We start from the raw sequence: 23,552 nt of genomic DNA on the forward strand, positions 1-23,552 counted from the left end.
AAAATGCTCAACCGCCGACAAGCCCGATGGGCCGAATTCCTGTCAAGATTTAATTTCCGTATCACCTACCGACCCGGGAAACAAGGAGCGAAGCCCGACGCACTAACCAGGAGGTCAGAGGATATGCCTGAGGAGGGGGATGAACGACTTAAGCACCAAACACAAGTCGTACTGAAAGAACACAATTTACCTGCCCGCCCCACCCGGTTACAACCCATAATCCGCCAAAACAAACCCCTATTGCCAAGACACCTGATAGAGCTACTAGACGCCGGATACGAATCCGACCCGATAACGCAATCTGCCCTAGAAGCGTTGAGGACAGGCGCCGACCGCCACCCCAAGCTGCAATTGGCCGAATGCGAAGAACGATCCGGCTATTTGTATTACCGCAATAGACTGTACGTACCCGATTCGAATAATCTGAAAGCCGAGATCCTGCGCCGCTGCCACGACTCCCCCGTCGCCGGTCACCCCGGCAAAGCAAAAACCTACGACCTGCTGTCCCGAGAATATTACTGGCCCGGAATGCTACATTACGTATCATTATGGGTAAAGAAATGCCAGACCTGCCGCCGAATCAACCCGTCCCGCGAAGGCCACCAGGGCCTCCTGCGACCCCTGCCCACTCCTGAACGCTCATGGCAACACCTGTCGATGGATTTTATCACACATTTGCCGCAAAGCAACGGCCACGACGCCATCCTAGTGGTCGTAGACCGCCTGACTAAGATGAGACACTTCGTCCCTTGTAAAGGGACCTGCAATGCCGAGGACACCGCCAACCTGTACCTACACCACGTATGGAAACTACACGGGTTGCCCCTGACGATAGTTTCGGATAGAGGCACCCAATTCGTGTCGAAGTTTTGGAAACACCTGACAACCCGTTTGAAAATCGACAGCCTGCTATCCACTGCTCACCACCCCGAGACTGACGGACAGACCGAGCGTTTTAACGCGTCCCTGGAACAATATTTGAGAGCTTATGTGGCCTACCTGCAAGATGATTGGGAAAGTTGGCTTCCCCTCGCCGAATTCACAGCCAACTCCCACAAGTCCGAGACCACCGGAACCTCCCCGTTTTACGCGACTTACGGATTCCATCCCCGCATGGGATTCGAGCCGGTACCCCTGAACCAGCCTTTGCCCGCCCAGCGGGATGCCGAAAAGCTAGCCGCCCGAATGGAAGCCATTCTGGAACAAGCCCGCGCCGAAATGACCGCCGCCCAAGCCCGTTACGAAGAACAGGCGAACCGACACCGTACCCCGGCCCGCCGGCTTACCGTCGGCCAATATGTGTGGTTAGACGCACGGAACATCCAGACCGCCCGCCCGCAGAAGAAACTGGATTGGAAGAACTTGGGACCCTTCCGAATTTCTGAAGTGATTAGCCCGTACGCCTACCGTTTGGACCTGCCGTCGTCTATGAGAGTACACCCTGTTTTCAATATAAACCGACTAAAACCTGCTGACGTTGAGCCCCTGCCGGGCCAACAACCTGCACCGCCACCCCATTTGGAAGTGGAAGGTGAGAGAGAATACGAAGTCGAAGAGATCCTCGACTCCTTTTGGGAAACCCGCGGCCGAGGAGGCCGCCGGCTGAAATATATCGTCCGTTGGGCTGGATATAGCGAACCCACGACTGAACCTGCCGATTACCTGGAAAACGCTGCTCAATTGGTAAAGAATTTCCACCGTCGATACCCCCATAAGCCCGGGCCCCGGCCGTGACGGAGCTCGGCCTGGAAGGGGGGAATACTGTCACAGACCTGAAGGACAGCCACTGGGCTGTCGCTTAGTCATGACCCCTGTCACGTGAAGGCGCGAGGGCCGAGCGCCTCGCGCGCGTATATCTACGCGAAATCTCTGCAGTCTCCGATATGTAGCTCCTCGAGCTACGTCTTCGTCAACAACCACCTGCTACCCTGTACCTGGAAGACTAGATAGCCAATATACTCTGTCCTGTTACCTGATCGCCCGCACCTACCTGTCCGCCCTGCCTGCCCGTGACAGCGATATCCTTATTCGAAATACTACATCTACGGTTTCGAATTACGCCTGTGTAATTGGTGAATATAGCACCGCCTCTAGCCTAACCTTACAGGGGGTTACAAAGGGCTACGCAGCCCCGTTGGAGGTAAAACTAAATAATATAGTCCCTGAAGACCAAGACGACTATAAAATCTACACCGATTCGGAACCGGGAGAAAATACGGTAACGGAAGTGTTAAATCCCAAACAAAATAAGGATATAACCGTAGATTTACCTGTAATGCAGAAATTTAGTGCAAAAACCCCTGAAAATCCACGTGAGATTGGGCCCCGTAGGCCCGGTAAGCCGCTAGATGACCCTTTTAAGCAGCCTAATACAAAAGGGGCTAATACCGAAAAAGAGGGGGTTTCCCACACAAGAAATCCGTTGTTAGAACCTCCTTTAGTACCGGAATTAGTGCAGGCCCCTGTAAATTACCTCCCTTTAAGCCTAAATCGAACTACCGATGGTTGGGTAACAGCTGAAGGAGACGGAATTACAGGCGATTGTGACGAAATCCAGGCCCAAAAAGCCCTGTTATGGCACAGGCGCTTAGGGCATATAGGGTTGTTATTGCTTAAAAAGACCGCTAAAAACGCAGACGGTCTACCTAATTTCGACAAAATTAGGGCTATTACCTGCATTACTTGCATTAAAGCCACCTCTGTTAGGCGTACAAATAAAGGGGCACTCCCTACACCCCCTAATATCCTCGATTCCATAGAGGGTGATACAGTAACCCTTAAACCTAACCCTCACAATAAAAAACCCGTATTTTTGTTATTAGTGGATCGAAAATCACGTTTTCGGTGGTCGATCTCACTACGGAATAAAGCCGGACCTACGGTTTTAGTGGCTATTAAAGGCTTTTTTAAGGTTTTAAAAGCTACGTACGGGCGCTACCCCACTAAATTTCATTTTGATGGGGGGCACGAGGTAAATACAGAGCTTCAAGATTGGTTTGCAAGTAAAGGTGTTAATTTTAGCACCTCCAACCCCTACAACCATGGCCAAAACGGGCTAACGGAACGGTCCGTTAGGGTTATTTTGGATAGGCTAAGGTCTACCATTTTAGCGGCAGGTCTACCACTATATTTATGGTGTTATTTACTGTCAGCCGTGGTTGATTTAGTTAACCGTACAGCGGTAACTAACAGGGAGTTAACACCCTACGAGGAATTTTATTCCGAATTTCAACCTGGATTACCACACAGGCCTAATTTAGGCCATTATCGGGTTATTGGTACCGTATGCCAGGCTATTATACCGCTGGAAAAACGCCAAAAATCCAACAAATTGGCTCCCCGAACGGAAACAGTAAGGCTTTTAGCCCATTTATCCAATTCTACAGCGTTGGTTTACGCCCCCGCCAGACGGGCCGTATATAAAACCTCTACCGTAAAAATTTTAGAGGGTATACCCGCTGAAAATTTGGCTATTCCAGGGGAAACGCTACAGATTTCAGAGGGGGAAAATCCAGATTTAGAGGGGGATTCTAATTCTGAACCTGAAGACGAAATCTACAGCGCCAAAACTTTGGATCCAGTGGATAATAATCCCCTACCTCCCGCAATTACAGTTCCTCCCTGGCCTGTACAGTCTACTGTTCGCCCCCCAGAGCTTATAACGGTAGCGGTGCCTAATTCAGCACCTAAAATAACGGAAGTTCCGGTGTTTTCGGCACCTAAAATACAGAATATGGAGTTAAATTCGCAGTTCGAAAACCCAGATCCTATGGATATCGATTACGTGCATTATCTTTGTTATCAAACCCAAAAGAAAACAAAGAAAAAGCCCACTAAAGACGGCGAACCAAATAGCTACCAACAGGCCCTAAAAAGCCCTGAAAGTGCTAAATGGTTAGCAGCTTTAGCGTCTGAATTCGACCAGATCGTTACTGCAAAAACCTTCCGTTTTATCCCTAAAATTAAAATGCATACAGGCCGTAGACTAATCTCTACCCGGCCGGTGTTTAAATTAAAAAAGGATGAAAATAATAAGCCTATAAAGTATAAAGCCAGGCTTGTTGTTAGGGGGTTTTTACAGGTCGAAGGCCTAGATTATATCGAGACTTTTGCTAGCACTAGTATACCGCCCACCTGGCGTATATTATTGGCTATAGCTAATGCACAAAATTGGGAAATAGAACAAATCGATTTTATCGGTGCGTTTTTAAATAGTGACCTTACCGACGTAGATATTTATTTGCAAATTCCAGAGGGTTTTAGCGATTGGGCTAGATCTTGCAGCCCTACTACCGCTAAAATTTTAGTGCAAATGGGCTATAATCCAAAGGAAATGCAAGTTATACTGTTGGAAAAGGCGCTATACGGTCTGAAACAGGGCCCAAGAGAATGGCAAACAAAGCTAAAAAGCCTACTTTTTACAGAAGGTTTTAAGCCGCTAATCTCTGATCCAGCTGTCTTTTATAATGCTAAATCCAAGCATTTCATTGTTACTTTTGTTGACGATTGCCTGCTAATAGGTCCTAAATTGCAATATATTCAGGATTTAAAAGCCCGTTTTAACAAAATATACGCATTGGAAGACAGGGGCCCTGCAGCCTATTTTTTAGGCGTTCAGATTATAAGGGACAGGCCTAACCGCCTGCTTTGGCTCCATCAAAGTCAGTATATAGAGGAAGCATTAGCAACGTTCGGATTAGCTGATTGCAAACCTATTTCTGTTCCCTTACAGCCGGGTGTGCTAAAATATAGTGGGGGCAAACCCGTAAATGCGCTAGAAATCAAATTGTTACAGCGTATTATCGGCACCCTAATGTATTTAATGCTATTAACGCGCCCGGACATCGGTTTTGCGGTTCAATGGTTATCTCGTTTTTTAACGAAAGCCACTACAATCCACTTAACGGCAGCTAAAAACCTACTTCGCTACTTAGCAGGTACTAAATCCCTAGCAATCTGCTACGGAAATAGGGTAATTAAAGCTAATTTACCACCTAACTCTTTGATTGGGGGGTTTTAAAGGCCTAAAATTACTTGGTTTTAGTGACAGCGATTTTGCCGGGGCTAGGGAAGATTCAAAATCCACTTACGGATATTTGTATACCCTATCTGGGGGCCCTATAACGTGGAAGTGCAAAAAGGCTAGTACTATAGCTTTAAGCACCCCAGAAGCCGAAACCGACGCCTTAGCGGAAGCCCTGCGTGAAGCACAGTGGCTTAAAAGCCTATTTACAGAGATTGGACTACCTGTAAAAGGCCCTATTGCAATATTTGGAGATAATACAGGCTCTATAGCTAACGCACATAACCCTACGCACCACCAACGTACTAAACATACGTTATTAAAATTTCACTACGTAAGGGAGTTAGTTACAGAAGGATTAGTGACCCTAAAATACCTGGAATCCAAACAAATGCCCGCTGACGGCCTTACAAAGCCCCTAACGCTTCCAATTCACAAGGTTTTTTTAGAGCTTATAGGGTTAAAACCCCTGTAAACTTAGTTTTTACTTATTGAATTGTAGGGCACCTAGTTAGTTCGTTAGCTAACTACCACCATTTTTCTCCTTTGTTTGCAATTATTGGATTTTTGTTAGCCCGACACCAACCGATCTACCCAAACCTACCCTGCTCAGGTTGATTATTAAGCAACTTATACCGACCTTATACCCGAAGTCGAATCCGAATTTAATTAGCTCGCGTTTTGGGCGACCTAGCGATTTTTAATCTACCCTATATATTAAACTTTTCTGGGATCCACAACAACGAACAGCCAGATTAGCTACCTGGCTTAGTAGTAAGTTCCGTTGGTTATAATCTGTAGGTCGTGGGTTCGAATCCGGGGGTTGTTACAATTCTGGGGGTCTTTTTCAATTCGGGGGTTCGTCCAATCTGGGGTTCAGTCAATCGGGGGTTTGGTACAAAGAGCTTATTCATCCAGGGGGTTCGCACCGGGGGTTCGAGTTGGGTTGGGACACAAGGGGGAATTTCTTTTGTTTTTTTTTGTTTTGGGGGTTTTATTTTACGTACTTTTCTTTTCCGACTTTATTTTTGGATTAAGTAGCAAAAGAGAGGGGGTGTTAATTATATGCATTATTTTGCATGTAATAAGCCCACTTTTATTTGTATATAGCCAATTTTATTTAGTGCCGAAGTGGAGTGGGGAATGGTGGAATTCCGTTACTTTGTTAATGCAGGAATGCAATTTAAAGGTCAGCGAGTGGGGTTAGCTACCCTGTACCGGGTTTAATACCCACCCTGCACCTGCGAGTCAGCTACCCTGTACCGGGTTGAAAATTTCACCAAGTCAACGTTTAAATGCAAACCCAGAGATGGTTTGTATGCAAATGAGGGTGTTTTTTCAAAAACCCATACAAATTAGTTTTTCGGAAATTCATTCGCGGCACCGGAACCTTTTCTGGCGTGCGGACCCCCACTTCGATGTCGGAGAGTATGTAAGGGAAATAAAGCAAAATCTCCCCCAACCAATTATTTATCAGTACCAAAATTATAGTGCATTTCTACCTATTATTCAGCGCTTTTAGCACTGGTTATTTACCACGCCGCACCTAGGGTTTACCCCTATATCCCCTGTTAGCACCATTATTATTAACAGGTAATATTTTGCGTTATAATTGAACGGTTATATATTTGGTAAATTTTATACGCGTTTAATTATTTTTTATAAATATTTGCCCGTTTGTTCCAATATGTTACGATCAAAGTATCGGGTAACCTGTTCTTAGGGTAAAGTACAGTGGGTTAAAGCAACTGAGCGTCTGATTGGGTAATTGGGGTTCTCAATGACTGGGGGTGAAGTTATGATTGTTTTCAAGTAAATATTAAGGTTAACTAGAGTTTGATTGCTGCTCAGCAATCCTAAAATCAAATCTATCTACATGGTAATGAGCGTGCCTTATATAGACTATGTCCCAGGTGTGATCACTCCCGTGTAAGTGATCATGATCACCCTGGGGTGATCACAGCTGGGTTAATCACTTCCTTGGCGATGATCGTAATCACTCCGGCCCTGGTGATCGGGTTAGGGTTTCTTATCTTATTACCACGTGACCTCGTGCTCCTTGGTAGTCCTGGTTTGGGTTCCCGACATCTTTCTCGTTCTTGCCCAATCGTGTCGGTACCAATCCTGGTCGTAACACAATATTCCCTCCTATTATTTTCGTTATACGTTTGTATATTTCCGTATAATTATTCCCCGGGAACCGTTAATCGGTAACGGGTATAATTATATTATATATTGGGGAAAAAACGAAATATAGGTTCGGGCTTTTAAAATTTTATTTTCGGAATTATATCGATCGGGTTAATATTGGTAATTACCGAATGGTAATCGTTCGAATTTTTAATAAAATATTCGTTTGGATTATTTTTTTGCGTAATTATTATTTGGTTTTTTTTTGCAATTTCCATAATATCCACCAATTTCCGTTTTATTTTTCCGTATTTTCGGCCTAGTACCGTAATTTTATAATTTTGTAAATAATTTTTAAAAATACGCGTATAATTTCGGTTGTAATTGTCGAAATTCTTTTTTTTCCAATTTTTAAATTCGTCGATATAATATTTTAATAGGAAATCCCTTTTTTTTCGTATTATGGATTTTCCAAAATTACAAATTATTTTAATAATCCATACGTTTTTTTAAATAATTATTATTTTATTTGAGTATTCCGAAAAATTTGTTATAACGTTTTTTAATATTACCAAATTGATATTTTGTTAATTATTGGGACGGATTTCAAATTTTTTAAATATACGGTCCAAAAATTTGTTTTCGTTGGGATTTTCGAATATATTCGGGATTGTAAATTGTATTTATTATGCACGTTAATTTGACGGGTTTGTGTCCAATATAACATTTTTTTTCGTTTAAAATAGCGGTTCGGAACGGGTATTAATTAGCGGTATAACCCGGGTAATAAAGTTCCAAAAGGTTTAGGTTGTAACGATTTAACCGGTGTTTTTAAAAATTTACGTAATAGTAATCCATAAATTTTAAACGCGTTGGCGTACAGAATTTGTTGTTATTATAATATTTTCGTTACTATTTCCGAACACGGCGTTGGCCGAGGGAGTTAGCAATTTGAATACCTTTATTTAGTTTATTTGTGTTGTTTAAATTAATAATATTAATTAGTGTTAATAGGAATTGTATGATCGCTGCGATCGGTAAAAATAATATAACAAATTGAACGTCATTTAATTTTTGTTTTTTAGCTATTTATATATTCGTCAAAATCGGTTGAAGATTTTTTTACGTGTTATGAGATTACGTGGTTAAATACGTGATCTCTTTACATGTATGTCTGCCCATGAATTAACAGATATTGCATTTTTCCAATTTGGTCGGTTGATTCGCGACAGGCTCTTTATGCCAAGAGTACTAAACATAACGAACGATCTGGGAGAAGGGTAGCAAGCTCTATATAAAGCGAACGGTCCGTAGCGCAATTATGCCGAAAGAAACACAATACCTAGGACGCCTGGGAATCGCTAACCGTTTGACTAGGGTGGTAGGCAATAACTTACAGACATGGAATATTAACGAAGCTACATGGGAATTTATTCATCACGTTTCTGCCCCTCCTTAAAACTCTTTCCTTGAATCCTTGCGCCAGGGATTACTGGCTAGCCGCCGAAGCTGTAGCTGAATGTGAAGCTTGTGAATAACCTCAATTTGAGAGCTGAAAAGAATGAGGCAATATTCCGGCAGCGAAGCAAAATGTATCAGGATAGCTTGCGAAGGCTAAATGGACAGGAGTCGTGGATGTGTTATCTGAGTTGCTGTTTCCCCATTTTAGTCGGGTGATTGATGCAAATCTCATTCACATTCAACCCTAGCCATTTCAAAAACCTGCAATTCCCGTCAAGTCGTCCTGTGATATATCTCCCAAATGTTCTCGATTCTACCTCTAGCAGCAAATATGGCTTTTTGAGGAGGGTCGAAACTTGTTCAAATATTCTGACAAACCACTCCCACGAGACAATGAGGATTACCTACATGGGGAGTTTGGCTAATCACAACCCACCTGGACTGTCGCCTGGCGATGAAGTTTTGATTGTGGTGAAAACAAAACGGTCGTTTTTCGAAAAGTCGACGGGGCTGTCAACTCCACTCACCTCTGCGCCAGTCCTCAAAAAAAGGACGCGAGATGCTCTTCGGCAATTTCTTCGAGGCCATCTCGGTACGAGGCCTGCTTTAAGCACCGTAGGCTTGAACAAGCCCTGTCTAGGTGTTCATGCCGCAGTCAAAATCCCAGAAGAAATGCTGGGGATAATCAATCGCCCCTCACTGCAGACCAGCTGTGGTGGCACAGCCCAATACTACACCTTGGACATAGACTTTCGTCAACCTAGCTCTTGTTCTTCCCACCACAATTCTAGTTACTTTAAGCCAAGTTTCGCCAGGATCGAGATTGGCAAATAATACATCTTCTTACCTCCCCCATGAGCTTATACTAGCCATCTTTCCACGATGCTCCCACGCCGACCTGCTCTCTTTGGCTAAGGTAAACAAGCGCATGACCAAAGCTGCCAACTAAGTTCAGTGACGCGTCAAACCACAGCGATAACACTACGCATTTATGTATAAAGTTTTGATTGTCTCTTGTTGTGTTTATCAGCGGTTAAATTGATGGCTATATCATTCGTATCAGACCAAAGGAACGTGGATATGTCAAAGAGAGAACAAAACATTTCCCCCAAACCAAATCCAGCCAATCTGATCCATTCATCTCGTTGTGGTAGTGCGTTGTCCCTTGGCTAAAAGACCTCGCAAGACGGCATATGCGTAATCGCCTCAACCATAAACGAATGTTGCTGAGCGTGTTGCGCCATCAAAGTGCTTAAATAGCTGATTATTTTCCGTGGGTCTAATTTTTTATGTAGTGTTAGTGTTTTTCATGAAAGATGTGTTGTACATGATCTTAAAACAAGGGGGGTTCAGCTCGATGGCCTGATGAGGTCGACATACAGCGCAGCTGTCACACGAGCAGCCGGTGCCGCACTGGCAGGCCTGAGTAGAAGAGCATCCGCAGCTTCCCATTTTGATAGGTTGACAGGTTTTTGATAGAAGGTTGGTTTTAATTTGGTGTACTTTGTAGTTTTGAAGATGTTCGTAATGTGCTTGATTGGTAGTCAAAGCAAGCTTTCGTAGTGAAATCTGGGAGGAAAACACTCGTTTATATATCCCAAATAGACCCCTAACCCAGACCGTAAAACCGTATCGAACGTCTGATTGTTCTATTTCTCGCCCAAAGACCAAAAAGAGCCCCCTCGCTACTTGGCTGCATGTGTCAAGAGGCAAAATGTAAGCTCCAAGGCATTAACCATCCGATTCCTAGTCCGCTTTCCTTTACATCATCATCCAAGGGACGGTCTGGCCACTCACCATCAAAGATCGCGCGCGGCATTTGTGCGTCGATCTATCCCATCTCTTTAGATCACCGTCCTACCAGTTACCTAGTATGACACAACCAACGTCAAGTTTTCTTTTGTTCAGAAGCAGCGTTGATCCATGGGCTGACTGTGGCTGTGTTCGTCTTCTGCTTAGTTACTTGATTTGATAGGTCACACTGCCAAAAAAAGGGTCAGGAGCTTGAGTGATTTGTGCGTGAAACCTTGTGCTTGGATAGCAGTAAAGCAAGATTGCCGTAAAAAGGATAATCGATTCATCAGGGAGGATTTGAGTCTCGGAGCATCCCAGTTCCATTGGGCATGTGAATCGGAATATTAAACTATACTCGTCGTAGTTGATTGGCAACTTTCCCTTTGAAGTTTCCGATCCCTCTGCCGAATCCACTGGGTTGTGTCTTCGGGCTCATGCTAATTTACAGAAGCCACTAGAATCGATCTCGTGCATATTTTCGGGACTTTCTACTATGTATCGTTGACACAGCATTATACCCTTTCATGGGCCGCCACTGCGAGTACCTAAACATTTCCTTTTTCCCGAACTTCGTCAGTCTGATCAGAGGCTATGACTAAGTGGCGAGATTGTCGATTGTGATTATCGCCAGCTGCAACTAGAGTGATCTGGAACGTCGACTTGTCAAGGATAGCTTTTGGCTGAAAACGGCACTAGACTAGTCTCACGGTACATGATCAAGTTGAAAGTTTGAGGGCAGCCACCTAGTCTAATATTAACAAGTGCTATGATACAACTCAACTACTACGTAAATTCCATGCAGTAAATTTACCCACAGATGCCTGCTGGTAGAGAAGACGGACTAACATGTTGCGGTGGCAATATGCTGGTGACTTCCTCTACCAAAACCTTCCATATAGTAAGAACCGGATTTCCTTACCGGCACATGCCGACATGTGCTCTTAGTTCCGCGCAATCGAAATAGGACACACGTATCGTTCACCACTACTGCGACACTTGCAACTCTTGCTCTAGCCCATCATAGAAACGAACCGTATCGTGAGACGCACAAATTCTGTTTTCATTCCGGACAACCGAATCGTCACATATAGTGATTGCGGCCTTTCAAAACACGTTGCTCAGGTCATCTAGTGGTACAACAAAGCCTTGGACTTGAAGTCCCTGTCATCTCTATAAGGAAAAAAAAAAGAGAGAAAAAAAAGAGAGAAAAAAAAAGAAAAAAAAAAGAAAAAAAAAAAGAAAGAAAAAGCAAAAAAGCCATGCTGAGCTGATATCATGCTGAAGAATAACAGGAAGCAACATAGGGAATTTAATCGTCCCATTCTTCGTCAAGTTGATCAATCAACCTGTTCTCGTCTTCCCTATTCCTACCCCTTCCGCTCGGGGACGAAGAGAGGGTTCGATACCCTCGCCTGCCCGGAATGCAGCGGGCACATGAAGAGGTGGCAATGACGAAAAAGTCCTATAGGCTTCAAGTCAGCATTTTGACCTCCACCAAAAGCGGATGACAAGGGTATCAACAAAAAGAAGACAACTCACCGAGATAAAGCTCCAGATTCCTGCCCAAAGGCTGTAATTTGGCAGCTGCCTCCAGCCCCGAGCATGCGCCACGGTGCGCTGGTAAAACACGCCTCCGCCCACGTACACGCCGACGGCGATGAAGAAGATGATGGCAAAGACGCCGCCCGGGCCCACGCTGCCCGGCTTGTGCGGCTCGACTCCGGCGCAGGCGTGCGAGGACCTGACATCGAAGAAGTAGGCGCACTCGTCTGGCGTGCTGCCGATGTAGCTCACGACGGCCTTTTCGCCCATCATCTCGTGGTCGCAGATGAAGGAGAAGGTGGCCGACTTGCGCCTCTTCCTGTTGGCCTCCTTCTCCTTGTCTTTTTCCGTCGCCCTGACGCGAGACTCATCGTCGTAGCTGCTGTGCGATGCGCCCAAGTGTACAGACCCTCGCTTGTCGTAGTTGCTGCCGCTGCCGCCGCCGCCGCTCCTCCTCCGGAGCTTGTCCTTGGACTTGGTTTCCTCACCGCATGGGGATCCGTTTGTATATTGTAATGAGATTTTGCGACCTCGTACTGTCAATGCCGATGATTCTTGCCTGTTTTGGTTCGTTGGGCGTTAGTAATCTGCCGCAGAAAGTCCTCCGCACATGCCGATTGAGAGATGACGGCCATTGCTCCGCCCTTGAGATGGTATATTCCACACTGACCCTATCGAATAAGCCTTCCCGTCCGAAGACATGTAATACGCGCTGACGTTCCTCCAATTGTCCTCGTCAATGCCAACCACCTTTTTGACGGGCTCCACAACCGGCGCGCAGATGTTGATGGTGAAGTTTGAGGGGTAGTCCCAGCCCCTGGCGAAGTAGTCGGTGTTTGGCGCGCCGTTCTTGTTCTTCTTGACGCCCTCGGGCAGCTGGACCGCGGTGTCACGCCGCAGATCGTGGAAGCCGCTCGCCGAAGTCGCCGTGCACGGCTCCGCGGCCGTCGTCGACGTCGCATCGGCAGCGGCGGCAATCGCAAAGTTGGAAAACGAGGCCGCCGCCAGGAGCAGCGCGCCTAGTGGTTGCGTACTTGATAGCCGCATGGTTCGATGGATGGATGGGTGGTTTGATGAGGAATGAATCGGGTCCGAAACGCTCCCTGTGACGCTCGAGAATAATAGCAATTTCGTAATGACCGGACTCGGCATGCAAACAAGGACCCGTTTCAATTTCTTTTAGAGACGGCACGGGATCTAAAATTCTCCCTGCCACTTGCGAGATAATAAAAATATGCACAGGAAAAAAAGAAGAAAAAAGTCAAAATGAAGATATGTACTAATTGAGACAGGAAAATAAGGAAAAAAAAAATCGACAAGACAAGTCGCTTCCGCAATCAATTCAATCCACTTGATCTGGTACACGCGTTACATTTCGCGAGGACAGAAATCCACTATCTGTCGCAGTTATCTCGAATTAACAAGAACGCCTCTTGCGTAAATGGCAGTGGCTAATTGGTCGCAGTGACTTACATAATACACGCTTGATTCCCGCGGACCCTGAAACTTCGACCCAACAATTGAGAAAGCTCATCAGCCACAAAACTGACTCCATTTCATCTAGAAGCCCGGCTCTTCCATGGTGAAATGCACAACCCTAACCTGGGATTCGTAAACAGCCAACCTCAGAGAAGAAAGGTTTAAGAACAAGATTGAAGATTACGAGAGCAATGCTAACGGTGTGCCTTGCAGGTAAAATATGTACGAAATTTCATACATATATACCTAGGTACGTACAAACAACCCTTTTCTCCTGCCGCGGGTGGTACGTACGGTACGGCACCGGGGGCACAGTTCGTCAACGGGATTGACGTTTCCTGCACGTAATGTCATGTTCATCCACTACTAGGTGAAGGTGAGGGTCCGGGCCGAAAACACCGGAGACGGTTGCTTTTCCCCGACCACGGTGGGTCTGGCGAGCGCATCGGCCCCGAAATATGGGACGCCGTCTTGGCCGTGCTTCCACTTTCCCCGGGCACACAAGCGACTTACAAGTCTTACGATAATGCAATCTGGTGCACCAAGGTACAGGCAGCAAAGCCGGAAAGCCGGGTCGCCGCTGTCAGATAAGGTACGAAGTACAAAGTATGAAGTAGGTTGCCTGTACACCAAAAGAAAGGAAGTTTAATTAATTACCTACGACGTATGTTTCTTCCCAATGGGCCGTCGTACAATTACCACGAAAGAATTTCAGTGACTAATAGTGCCTGTCCGGCTTCTCATTTCATCATGGACATTGATGATGGGGAAAGGGGAAAAACAAACATCAGGAATCAACGATTGAGATACAACCTCGGAGAAAGAATGACGCTTTTCAATAGAAGTAACTTCTCATTCATGGCTAAAGTTCGGGAATCCCAGCATTAAAGTGGAGGTTAATCTTGGAGCAAATTCCCGTCTTCCCGGGGATTCGGTGGGGCGACGAAAACCCAAGGTCATGGCACATTGTGCGGGGAAAAGAAGCAACAGGCAAAAATAAAAGGATGCTCTTGCAGTGTTCGGGTGGTATGGAGACGAAGAAAAAAACACAAGTACCTCTTTAGTTATAATATATGGGGAAAGAATGAAAGGGAAAAAAGTAAATACAGCACACCAACCGGGAAGGAAGGTAGACCTAGGTCTGGCCAAGCAAAAAGCTAAGCAAGGATGAGTAGTAGTACGAGCCGGCGCTACGGCGTTATTTCAAGGAGAAATATGCCAATGGCGACGGCGAATTGTAATTGCCGTCGCATAAGCCTTTGGTACCGATCTACACGACATGCTTCCCCAATTCTGACTCGGTTAGAGCTAAAAAAGTTGAGTGTTTTTTCCCCTCCTTTTTGTTTTTCCCCCTTACTTCTTGAGATGGGTCATTATGCTTCCAAGGCTTCCTCACCTTGGTGGAAACTAGAGTCGTAGACCACACTACTTTGTACCACGCAGCAAATTGCCCCCATGTCTTAGTTATGTCTGTGGTAGCTGTTGGGTGTTCGTTTGCACAGCTCAGACAGTAAGTCGCTCACCAATCTCACCTTGAATTAGGCTGTAGTTAGCTCGGGGCTAGCAAAGCACATTGGCCATGTGTGCCGCCTTTCAGAACTAGAAGCCCAAGTGTTGTTCGTCCATTCCATTGTTAGCATGCTACCCTTGATTTAGTTTGTTCCTCTGGAATCCTCCATTGCCTTCCTCGCGACACCCCGCTAAACGCCACAGCGATACTGTTACGAAGTACTATTCTTCTGGCTTGCTGTCGATTTTGCCTCACCCGACAACTTGGCAGCCTTTCTGCACGGTCTTGCATTTTTTTATTCTGTGACCTCTTGTTCTGGATCTGGACCAGGCTCCATTACAAGTCCACGATCGGCCCGTTTCTGTTGTTTAATGACGTGGTGACTCTTGGATCTCCGCAGGCCAAGGCAGCCCTTCTCCCCTTCCCCGCTCCGGGGTTGCTGCTCAACATGGCCCGGCGCTGCCCGGATGGACTGCCCAACCAATCCCGATGTAGGTACAGACGCAGGAGCACAAACGGCTCAATACTTAGGCGACCGGGGGCTTTCTGGAGTACCTTCTCCGCATCCTACCCACCATGAGTAAGGTACGTTGTCGAGGTAGTATTTTGGCTGCTAAGAAGAAATGGTTGTTGGAACCTGTAGGGCAGGGTATACCTATACCGTACATTACAGTTAGCACACTATAGTTGCCCACATGTCTTGCTTGTTTACTATTGGCAAGATGTGTGCGGAGAAGGTGCGACCCCAACGCCGGCCGCTTGGGCCGCACTTTTTTTTTTTTTTTTTTTTTTTCTCTGGGCTCTCTGCTATTTTTCGTGCCTGGATATTTTTCTTTTTCGCCGGGTGATCGACAGACCGCCGAACCACATACCCTGGTGACCTTATTTCATTATGTCAAGCAAGACACAAGACAAGATGAACCGGCTCCACGGGAACGGGCATGGGCGGACCACTGTAAATAAATCCTAAAAGACGGATGGATATATTAAGGATGCGTTCCCCCATCCCACCTCGTAAACCCTGCTGCTCTGTTCCTTCTTCTGCACCTCCGCTGTCCCCCTCCTGCCCTGGCTTTAATTGCAGTAGAAATCTTTTTTTCTGCTGTTGGGTGCTGCCGATTTTGAGCTCGGACTGGGAACACACGCCTCCTTGTTCCCCTCACATTCAACATCGTCGCACCACCTCACCTCCTCCTCCGGCAAGCCATTGACGACCAGAGATGCGTTTCTCCGGGATCGTCGCCACGCTTGTGGCGGGTGCCGGCGTGTCTGCCCACCCTGGTGACTACTCAAAGGTATGATAAAAAATAAAAATAAAAAGGCTCTCAAGCCTGACGACTCGGGAACCTTTTACTTTGTCCCTTGTTTTTGCGCGCCGCATGCTCAGTTTTGTTGGCACTCCTTGTAGGAGAGGCTATTGCCTTTTGGTCAGGTTGTGGTAGGGCCTTGTTTTGCCTATTCTGTGACCCTCTCCACACAATTCTGAAGCAATTGGCTTAAATACGAGGGCAAAGTTCCTTCTGTCGCGTTGCTGTTGCAAGAAATCCCTCGGGATCGTCATGTTTCTGGTTTCCCATCATGGCTTCCATCAAATACAATAGTGCTAACTATACATAGCTTGAGCGTCGGGCCGTGGCCACATCAGAACCCCACTACCCTCAGCCGTGGATGAACCCAGATGCAGACGGGTGGCAGGAGGCCTATGTCAAAGCAAAGGACTTTGTCTCGCAGATGACCCTGCTTGAGAAGGTCAACTTGACAACCGGTGTAGGGTAGGTCAACAAACCCCCTTTTTTTTCGTCATGACCCCCTGAATGGCAACCGGCAACCCCCTCCCCCCAAACAAACCGTAGCGAATATTGACACTTTTTGGTACTGGTGTTTGTAGCTGGGCAAGCGATCTCTGCGTTGGCAACGTTGGTGCCGTCCCCCGCCTGGGTCTCCGAAGCCTCTGTCTGCAGGACTCTCCCACCGGTGTCCGTTTCGCCGATTGGGTCTCGGTCTTTCCTGCTGGCATCACCACCGGCGCCACGTTCGATAAGGGGCTGATGTACCGCCGTGGACAAGCTATGGGCCAAGAAGCCAAGGACAAGGGCATCAACGTCCTGCTTGGTCCCGTTGCTGGAGGACTTGGCCGTGTGGCTGCTGGTAAGCCTTTGCTCGATACACTGGCTGATGACAACATAGAGAGATGTCTTTTTTCTCACAGCTAACCCGACATCATAGGTGGACGAGCTTGGGAGTCTTTCGGAGCTGACCCAGTCCTTACCGGATATGGTATGATTGAGACAATCAAGGGTATCCAGGACACTGGTGTCATTGCTACTGCCAAGCATTTCATCGGCAACGAGCAAGGTAAGTCTATCGGTTGACCTCTTTGGCCAGTCGAGATGCCTGGTGCAAGCTTGCTGTGGTTTCCAGGTCCATTTACTAATACCCAATGGCATCCAACAGAGCATTTCCGTCAGGTAGGCGAAGAGCGAGGCCGTGGCGTCAACATCAGCGAGTCGCTCTCCTCCAACATTGATGACAAGACTATGCACGAGTTGTACCTCTGGTAAGTCCAACACTGCATTCAGGGGATGGATTGGATTAGTGCCTGGCTGACCTGACCATAATAGGCCCTTTGCGGATGCAGTTCGCGCAGGTGTCGGCTCGGTTATGTGCTCGTACACACAGGTCAACAACTCGTACGGTTGCCAGAACAGCAAGCTTCTCAACGGTTTGCTCAAGGACGAGCTTGGCTTCCAGGGATTCGTCATGTCTGACTGGCAGGCTCAGCACACTGGAGCGGCCAGCGCTGCGGCCGGTCTTGATATGTCCATGGTCAGTCGAAGTCTCCAAGTTCTATTCTAGTTCATGACAGGCAACGATGCTAACGTTTCTCGAACAAAAGCCCGGTGACACCGAGTTCAACACAGGTCTTAGTTTCTGGGGAGCCAACTTGACCCTGGCTGTCGTCAACGGAACTGTTGCCGAATGGCGTATCGACGACATGGCCATGCGAATCATGGCTGCCTTCTTCAAGGTTGGCAACACGCTGGACCAGCCCGAGATCAACTTTAGCTCTTGGACCAAGGACACCTTCGGTCCCCTTCACTCGTCATCTGGAAACAGAATCCAGCAGATCAACCAGCACGTCGATGTCCGTCGCGACCACGGCAACTTGATTCGCGAGGTTGCCGCCAAGGGAACCGTGCTTCTCAAGAACACCAACAACGCCCTCCCGCTCAACAAGCCCAAGTTCCTGGCCGTCATTGGTGACGATGCCGGCTCCAACCCGCGCGGTCCCAACGGCTGCCCGGACCGCGGCTGCCTTTTGGGAACTTTGGGCATGGCCTGGGGTTCTGGCACGGCTGACTTCCCCTACCTCATCACCCCCGACGCGGCTCTCCAAGCTCAGGCCATCGAGGACGGCACACGCTACGAGAGCATCCTGAGCAACTATGCCACGGCACAGACTCAAGCTCTTGTCAGCCAAACCTACGCAACCGCCATTGTCTTTGTTGCTGCTTCTTCGGGAGAAGGCTGTGAGTCTGCCTTTCTTGTTTCAGCTGAACGCACCATGTTTGAAGCAACACCCCCTTACTGACAATTCTTCTCTTCCCACCAGACATCGACTTTGACGGAAACAAGGGAGACCGCAACAACCTGACCCTCTGGTATGACGGCGACTCGCTGGTCAAGAATGTCAGCTCCGTGTGCAACAACACCATCGTCGTCATCCACTCCACCGGCCCGACCATCCTGACCGAGTGGTACGACAACCCCAACGTCACCGCCATCGTCTGGGCAGGTGTTCCGGGACAGGAGTCCGGCCGTGCCATCACCGACGTCCTGTACGGCCGCGTCAACCCCGCCGGCCGCTCGCCCTTCACCTGGGGCAAGACCCGCGAGAGCTACGGCACCGACGTCATGTACAAGCCCAACAACGGCAACGAGGCCCCGCAGCAGGACTACACCGAGGGCGTCTTCATCGACTACCGCCACTTTGACCAGCAGAAGGACGAGCCCGTCTACGAGTTCGGCCACGGCTTGAGCTACACCACCTTTGAGTACTCCAACATCCGCGTCGACAAGGCCCCGGCCAGCGAGTACAAGCCCACCACCGGCCAGACCATCCCGGCCCCCGTCTTTGGCGCCAACGTCTCCAAGGACCTGTCCCAGTACACTTTCCCGTCCGACGAGTTCCCGCACATCTACCTCTTCATCTACCCGTACCTCAACACCAGCTCCTCGGGTGAGGAGGCCTCGCGCGACCCCAAGTACGGCGGCACGGCCGAGGAGTTCCTGCCGCCCAAGGCGCTCGATGGCTCGCCCCAGCCCTTGCCCCGCGCGTCGGGCAAGAACTCGCCCGGCGGCAACCGCCAGCTGTACGACACCCTGTACACCGTCACGGCAACCATCACCAACACCGGCAAGCTCGTGGGCGAAGAGGTGCCGCAGTTGTACGTGTCGCACGGCGGCCCCGAGGACCCGCCCGTCGTCCTGCGCGGCTTCGAGCGCATCCGTCTCGACCCCGGCCAGAGCGCCACCTTCAAGGTCGACCTGACCAGGAGGGACGTCAGCAACTGGGACGTCAAGGTCCAGGACTGGGTCATCTCTGAGCACCCCAAGAAGGTGTTTGTCGGAAGCAGCAGCAGGAAGCTCCATCTGAGTGCTGACCTGAACTGAGCTCCTTGTGCATAAAGAAACAAGAAAAAAAGAAGGAAAAAAAGAAGCCGCGAGTCGTCGGCTAGTAGTAATGTGGTTTTATAAATCTACCAAAGCACATAGTAGATAATCTAGTAAAAACTGAATTGAAGACGCCATTTTAGGTTGAAAAGATTGCGCCTTTTTAAATGGGCAATTCATTGCTTGTGCTTTGTTGCATCTCTTTTGAGTAACGGAACCGGATGGTATTGAGTGGAATGCTGCCTGGAATGTTGCTCTTACGTCTGAGAACCACAAAGCTTTTGTACTCTGAGATTTTAAACTCTGTTCAAAGAAGGGAACAGCTTCCTGGAACAAAAGTAGTGGCCAATTTCAAGTAAAAAGAAAAAAAAAACCCGATCAAAGACGAAAGTGACGGAAATCTGATAATCATGGCACTCGTGGACTGCACAGTGCATCTGTTTGCCGGCCCATTCCAAAAACTGCAATCACCAACACCAACCACAACGACACCAGCAGCAGTGCCGGTTCTCACCTCACAATCACCAAGCGTCGAAAGAAACAACACTACTACCCATGAAAACTTTCAGACAACCCAAAACTCTCCTTCACTTCTAACTTTGATATTGGGCATCTTCATCCCCATCATTCTCACGTCGACCATCGCCATTTGGTATGCTCTAGAAAACATCATGAGCGGCAAGGACAAGGCCGAAAACAAGAAAAAGAAAAAGAGTCACGGTGGTGCCATTCAGGCAACAGTCGAGTACGACATCATACCGCCGTCTCGAGATGAACACACCTGCGGGAGGAATAACAGAAGCGCCAACGAGAGCAAACCCGACAAGGTGCCAGAGAACTCCAACAGGTGTTCGGAGACGGGCAAACTAAAGCCTTCTATCCCGATCCCGCATCCGTTCCCCATTCCATGGCTGCCGATTTTCATCCCACCTCTGGACGCGGCGGATGATGCTGCCGCCGACCAAGGATCCACGGACCCGGCATCGAACCGCAGCCGTCCGTCAGCTGCGATCCTGAGCCTTCTCGGCAAGACTCGCCACTTCATCCCGCAGCTGGATGAGCAGGTAGTCGGGCCCAAGGCGGCGCGCCAGAGCCTTTCAGATTGGGAGTTGGCTCTGCGTGCAAGCGGGGTTGGCGGCCCGGCGCTTCCCCGGCCGCTGCCGATCATGTCGTCCAGCATGAGGGATGCGTTTGTGTATTGTGATTCTTGTGAGCTGACGTGGCTCGTGGGGGAGGATGACTGCCATGGGTCGGGAAGTCATCGAGTTCGGCATCCAGTGAGTATGGTCTCGAAAAAAAAAAAAAAAAAAAAAAAAAAAAAAAAAAAAAGCGTAGTAGCAGCACAAGCAAACTCCTGGATAGAGTGTTAACATGTAGCAAATATCGCAACCCTAGATGCATGAGGCTTACGGCGGCCCAGACCGTCCAAAAAAGAAAAGCCGCTCTCGCCAACCCGACAAGCCCCTTGGCTCCATTGTCGTCCACATCGCCGCGGGCTTTCCGAGCAAGCCACCCAAGTCAAGCAGGAACGGCGCACCAACCCAGATCGAGGCCCGTACCGCCATCTCATTTGGTCAGAACTCGCAGTACAACCTCGTGGACACGCTCAAGGTGCTCAACGTGGCCTCGAGCAAGGAGATCGCCGAGTTGCTGGCGGCGACGCACGCGCTGGAGCTGATTGCGACCGAGGTGCTCCCGGACCGCCGGGCGATGCTCATCCAGCACAGGGCCGACAAGAGGGCAACCACGATGAAGAAGATGGACATGGACAACGAGAGGCGGTACGCCGAGGAGCGACGCAACGAGGCCATGGGGAGGATTCGACGCGTCGTGCTCAAGACCATGGACCGCGTGAGGATGACCGACGCCAAAATGTTTGACGTTGAGCGCAAAGAGTTCGACGACCTGGTCCGCGAGATGCTCTATCCTCAGGACTTGCTCAAGGAGCCAAACCTACAGCGGCCGATAACCAGGAAGACCATCGAGACAACACTGGCGGCCATCGAGCGTAGGGTGAAGCTGACAAAGCCGCTGTTCAGCTCCTCGGAGTGGGACATCATTCTGGACCACTTTCTGCCGCGCTTCGAGATCTTATCCAAGCGGCTCGATACATACCACGACGGCCTCATCAAGGCCGCAGTCGAGCAGTTGCGGAAGATGGCGTGCGAGCTCCTGTTGCAAAACGGAATGGAGCTTGCGGAGATCGATGACTGGTGCAACTCGAATGGCGAAGGGCCTGGCAGGAGTCTCAGGGACCTCGTGGCTCTGTGTATGACCTTTAAAAGTGACCCGGCCGGCGAAGCCAAGACGGACACGACCAACGTCAAAAACGAACTCTCTAAAGATGAGGCCCTCGTCGTTACGATGCTCATGTGTGCCGTCAGGGAGTCCTTGGGTCCGATGGCCTGGGAGCTTCATTCAAAGTACGACATTGTGCAAGATTTTATGATGAAGAACAAGGATAAGCATACAAGCATTCCGCATGTCGCCACCTGTTTCATGAGGGACATATGGTTATTCCCGATCAAGGGGGACGACATGGCGACGAAAGAAGAAGACGGAGACGGTGATGGAGGTCTAAATACGAAGGCCTCTCCGACAACCCCAAGCGACCAAAAACCCGTAGAGGCGGCCCCTGGAGCACAGACGGCGTCCTCGGTTGGGCAGACGTTCATGTCACATATTCGGAAGGGAGTTGCTGCGCTGACCATGTCATCTTTGTCTTCACCCCCACCGGAAGACCAGGGCAAAGATGCTAAGCGCACGTGTCCAGCTTCCCCTCGTACAGAAGGATCTGCGGTTGCAGGAGAACCGGGAGACGACAGAGACAATACCCAATCTGGTCTGGGTCGTGCCAAGACGCCGATGTCGAGGATACCGGCACTCAGAATCATCATGGTAACGGATTCGCAAGATATGGTGGACAGCATCTGCAAGCACCAGGACGACTGGACGATTCACTTCAAGCCTGGTTCTCGCCGAGACAAGAGGCTGGACAGCATCCCGCAGGTCAAGAACCGTCACGGGGAGCCGGTTGGAAACAGGATAGATTGGCTGAGGCTGTGGGCGAGCGTAGCGAACCTGAGCGTGCTGCACAATGTCAACGTCTGCTGGTACGCGGTACCGCGGGCGATGAACGCGGAGGCCGTGGCCTTGTTGTCTGCGGAACCCAAAGAGGGTAAAGAGTGAGTGAGGACAAGGGTAGGAATGTGGGTGGGAAGAATGGATGTGACGGGGGATGGATTGATAATGCAAATTAAGTTTGCTGAGCCGCTGGCCCCAAATTGCAACCAATCTGACTGAAGTAGAGGTGCGGGGCAGCTGCGGCGAGCTAGGAGAACACTTGACGAAGCGAAGCATTTGGGCTACAGCAAAGAGACTGAGTTTGTCTAGGTGCCACCTTCCTTCCCCCCCTTATCCCCTCCATCACAAATGCGCCTTGTGTATCATGAGTAGTACCGGTAACGCAATCGTTTTGTACTCTAGTGGGTACCAGGCAGTTAGGTCCCGACGGCATTTTCAACGGCCCCATAATTAGCCGTTGAGAGGGCTTGGCGCATAGCATTCATGGTGGCGTGAGCAGTATTTACTACGCAAAGTGCTACTACTCAGTGGCAGTCTGGTATTGGATCCAGAGTTGAGAGGAAACGAATTTTCCAGACGGTGAACGATTAAGTGCCCAGTGACACGGGAATATTTTTACTCACATGACGTAGCAATATAAACAAAGAGTTTCCAAGGTACGTATGTGCCCACGTAATGAACTTCTACAAGGTTTTCTACTGTTTATCTGTCGGCGATTGTATGTACTACTACTCTCCGCAGTATACACACCAAATGGACATGGACATACACATACACCATTGCAAGGCTGCCGTTTTTAAAGTTATGGGGAAGACCAGGATTTACCGATTCGAAAGTCTTCATCAAGACAGTGCG

The 23,552-nt window shown here is 48.7% G+C and overlaps 4 protein-coding genes across 4 annotated transcripts; 2 read left to right on the forward strand and 2 right to left on the reverse strand.

The window, feature by feature from the left end:
- Window positions 1-8,608: 8,608 nt before the first annotated feature.
- Window positions 8,609-9,487, reverse strand: MGG_14630 (uncharacterized protein; the record flags this gene model as incomplete). The annotated part of the gene is made up of 3 exons (XM_003709857.1): window positions 8,609-8,767; window positions 9,142-9,250; window positions 9,462-9,487. 3 exons carry the CDS (start codon window positions 9,485-9,487, stop codon window positions 8,609-8,611), a joined length of 294 nt encoding a protein of 97 aa, XP_003709905.1.
- A 2,139-nt stretch (window positions 9,488-11,626) lies between these two features.
- MGG_09271 (uncharacterized protein) lies at window positions 11,627-13,310 on the reverse strand. Its single transcript, XM_003709858.1, has 3 exons — window positions 12,621-13,310; window positions 11,948-12,509; window positions 11,627-11,870 (listed from the first exon to the last, which is right to left on the reverse strand). The coding sequence occupies exons 1-3, from the start codon at window positions 13,100-13,102 to the stop codon at window positions 11,718-11,720; spliced, it is 1,197 nt and encodes a 398-aa protein (XP_003709906.1). The 5' UTR covers window positions 13,103-13,310; the 3' UTR covers window positions 11,627-11,717.
- A 2,457-nt stretch (window positions 13,311-15,767) lies between these two features.
- MGG_09272 (beta-glucosidase 1) lies at window positions 15,768-19,766 on the forward strand. Its single transcript, XM_003709859.1, has 8 exons — window positions 15,768-16,234; window positions 16,557-16,711; window positions 16,828-17,087; window positions 17,166-17,294; window positions 17,394-17,496; window positions 17,561-17,765; window positions 17,836-18,469; window positions 18,553-19,766. Exons 1-8 carry the CDS (start codon window positions 16,160-16,162, stop codon window positions 19,611-19,613), a joined length of 2,622 nt encoding a protein of 873 aa, XP_003709907.1. The 5' UTR covers window positions 15,768-16,159; the 3' UTR covers window positions 19,614-19,766.
- A 111-nt stretch (window positions 19,767-19,877) lies between these two features.
- Window positions 19,878-23,081, forward strand: MGG_11741 (uncharacterized protein). The gene is made up of 2 exons (XM_003709860.1): window positions 19,878-20,890; window positions 21,009-23,081. Exons 1-2 carry the CDS (start codon window positions 20,024-20,026, stop codon window positions 22,800-22,802), a joined length of 2,661 nt encoding a protein of 886 aa, XP_003709908.1. The 5' UTR covers window positions 19,878-20,023; the 3' UTR covers window positions 22,803-23,081.
- Window positions 23,082-23,552: the final 471 nt, after the last annotated feature.

This window comes from Pyricularia oryzae, chromosome 1 (genome assembly GCF_000002495.2).
Source record: "Pyricularia oryzae 70-15 chromosome 1, whole genome shotgun sequence".
NCBI classification, from domain to species: Eukaryota; Fungi; Ascomycota; class Sordariomycetes; order Magnaporthales; family Pyriculariaceae; genus Pyricularia; species Pyricularia oryzae.

Coding starts and splice junctions, on each gene's coding strand:
- MGG_09271 (XM_003709858.1), bottom strand. CDS start 13,102: ATGCCGAGTCCGGTCATTACGAAATTGCTATTATTCTCGAGCGTCACA. Junction 12,510..12,620: donor GGGAAGGCTTATTCGATAGG/GTCAGTGTGGAA, acceptor GAACCAAAACAG/GCAAGAATCATCGGCATTGA. Junction 11,871..11,947: donor GAATCTGGAGCTTTATCTCG/GTGAGTTGTCTT, acceptor TGAAGCCTATAG/GACTTTTTCGTCATTGCCAC.
- MGG_09272 (XM_003709859.1), top strand. CDS start 16,160: ATGCGTTTCTCCGGGATCGTCGCCACGCTTGTGGCGGGTGCCGGCGTG. Junction 16,712..16,827: donor AACTTGACAACCGGTGTAGG/GTAGGTCAACAA, acceptor TGGTGTTTGTAG/CTGGGCAAGCGATCTCTGCG. Junction 18,470..18,552: donor TGCTTCTTCGGGAGAAGGCT/GTGAGTCTGCCT, acceptor TCTTCCCACCAG/ACATCGACTTTGACGGAAAC.
- MGG_11741 (XM_003709860.1), top strand. CDS start 20,024: ATGGCACTCGTGGACTGCACAGTGCATCTGTTTGCCGGCCCATTCCAA. Junction 20,891..21,008: donor GTCATCGAGTTCGGCATCCA/GTGAGTATGGTC, acceptor TCGCAACCCTAG/ATGCATGAGGCTTACGGCGG.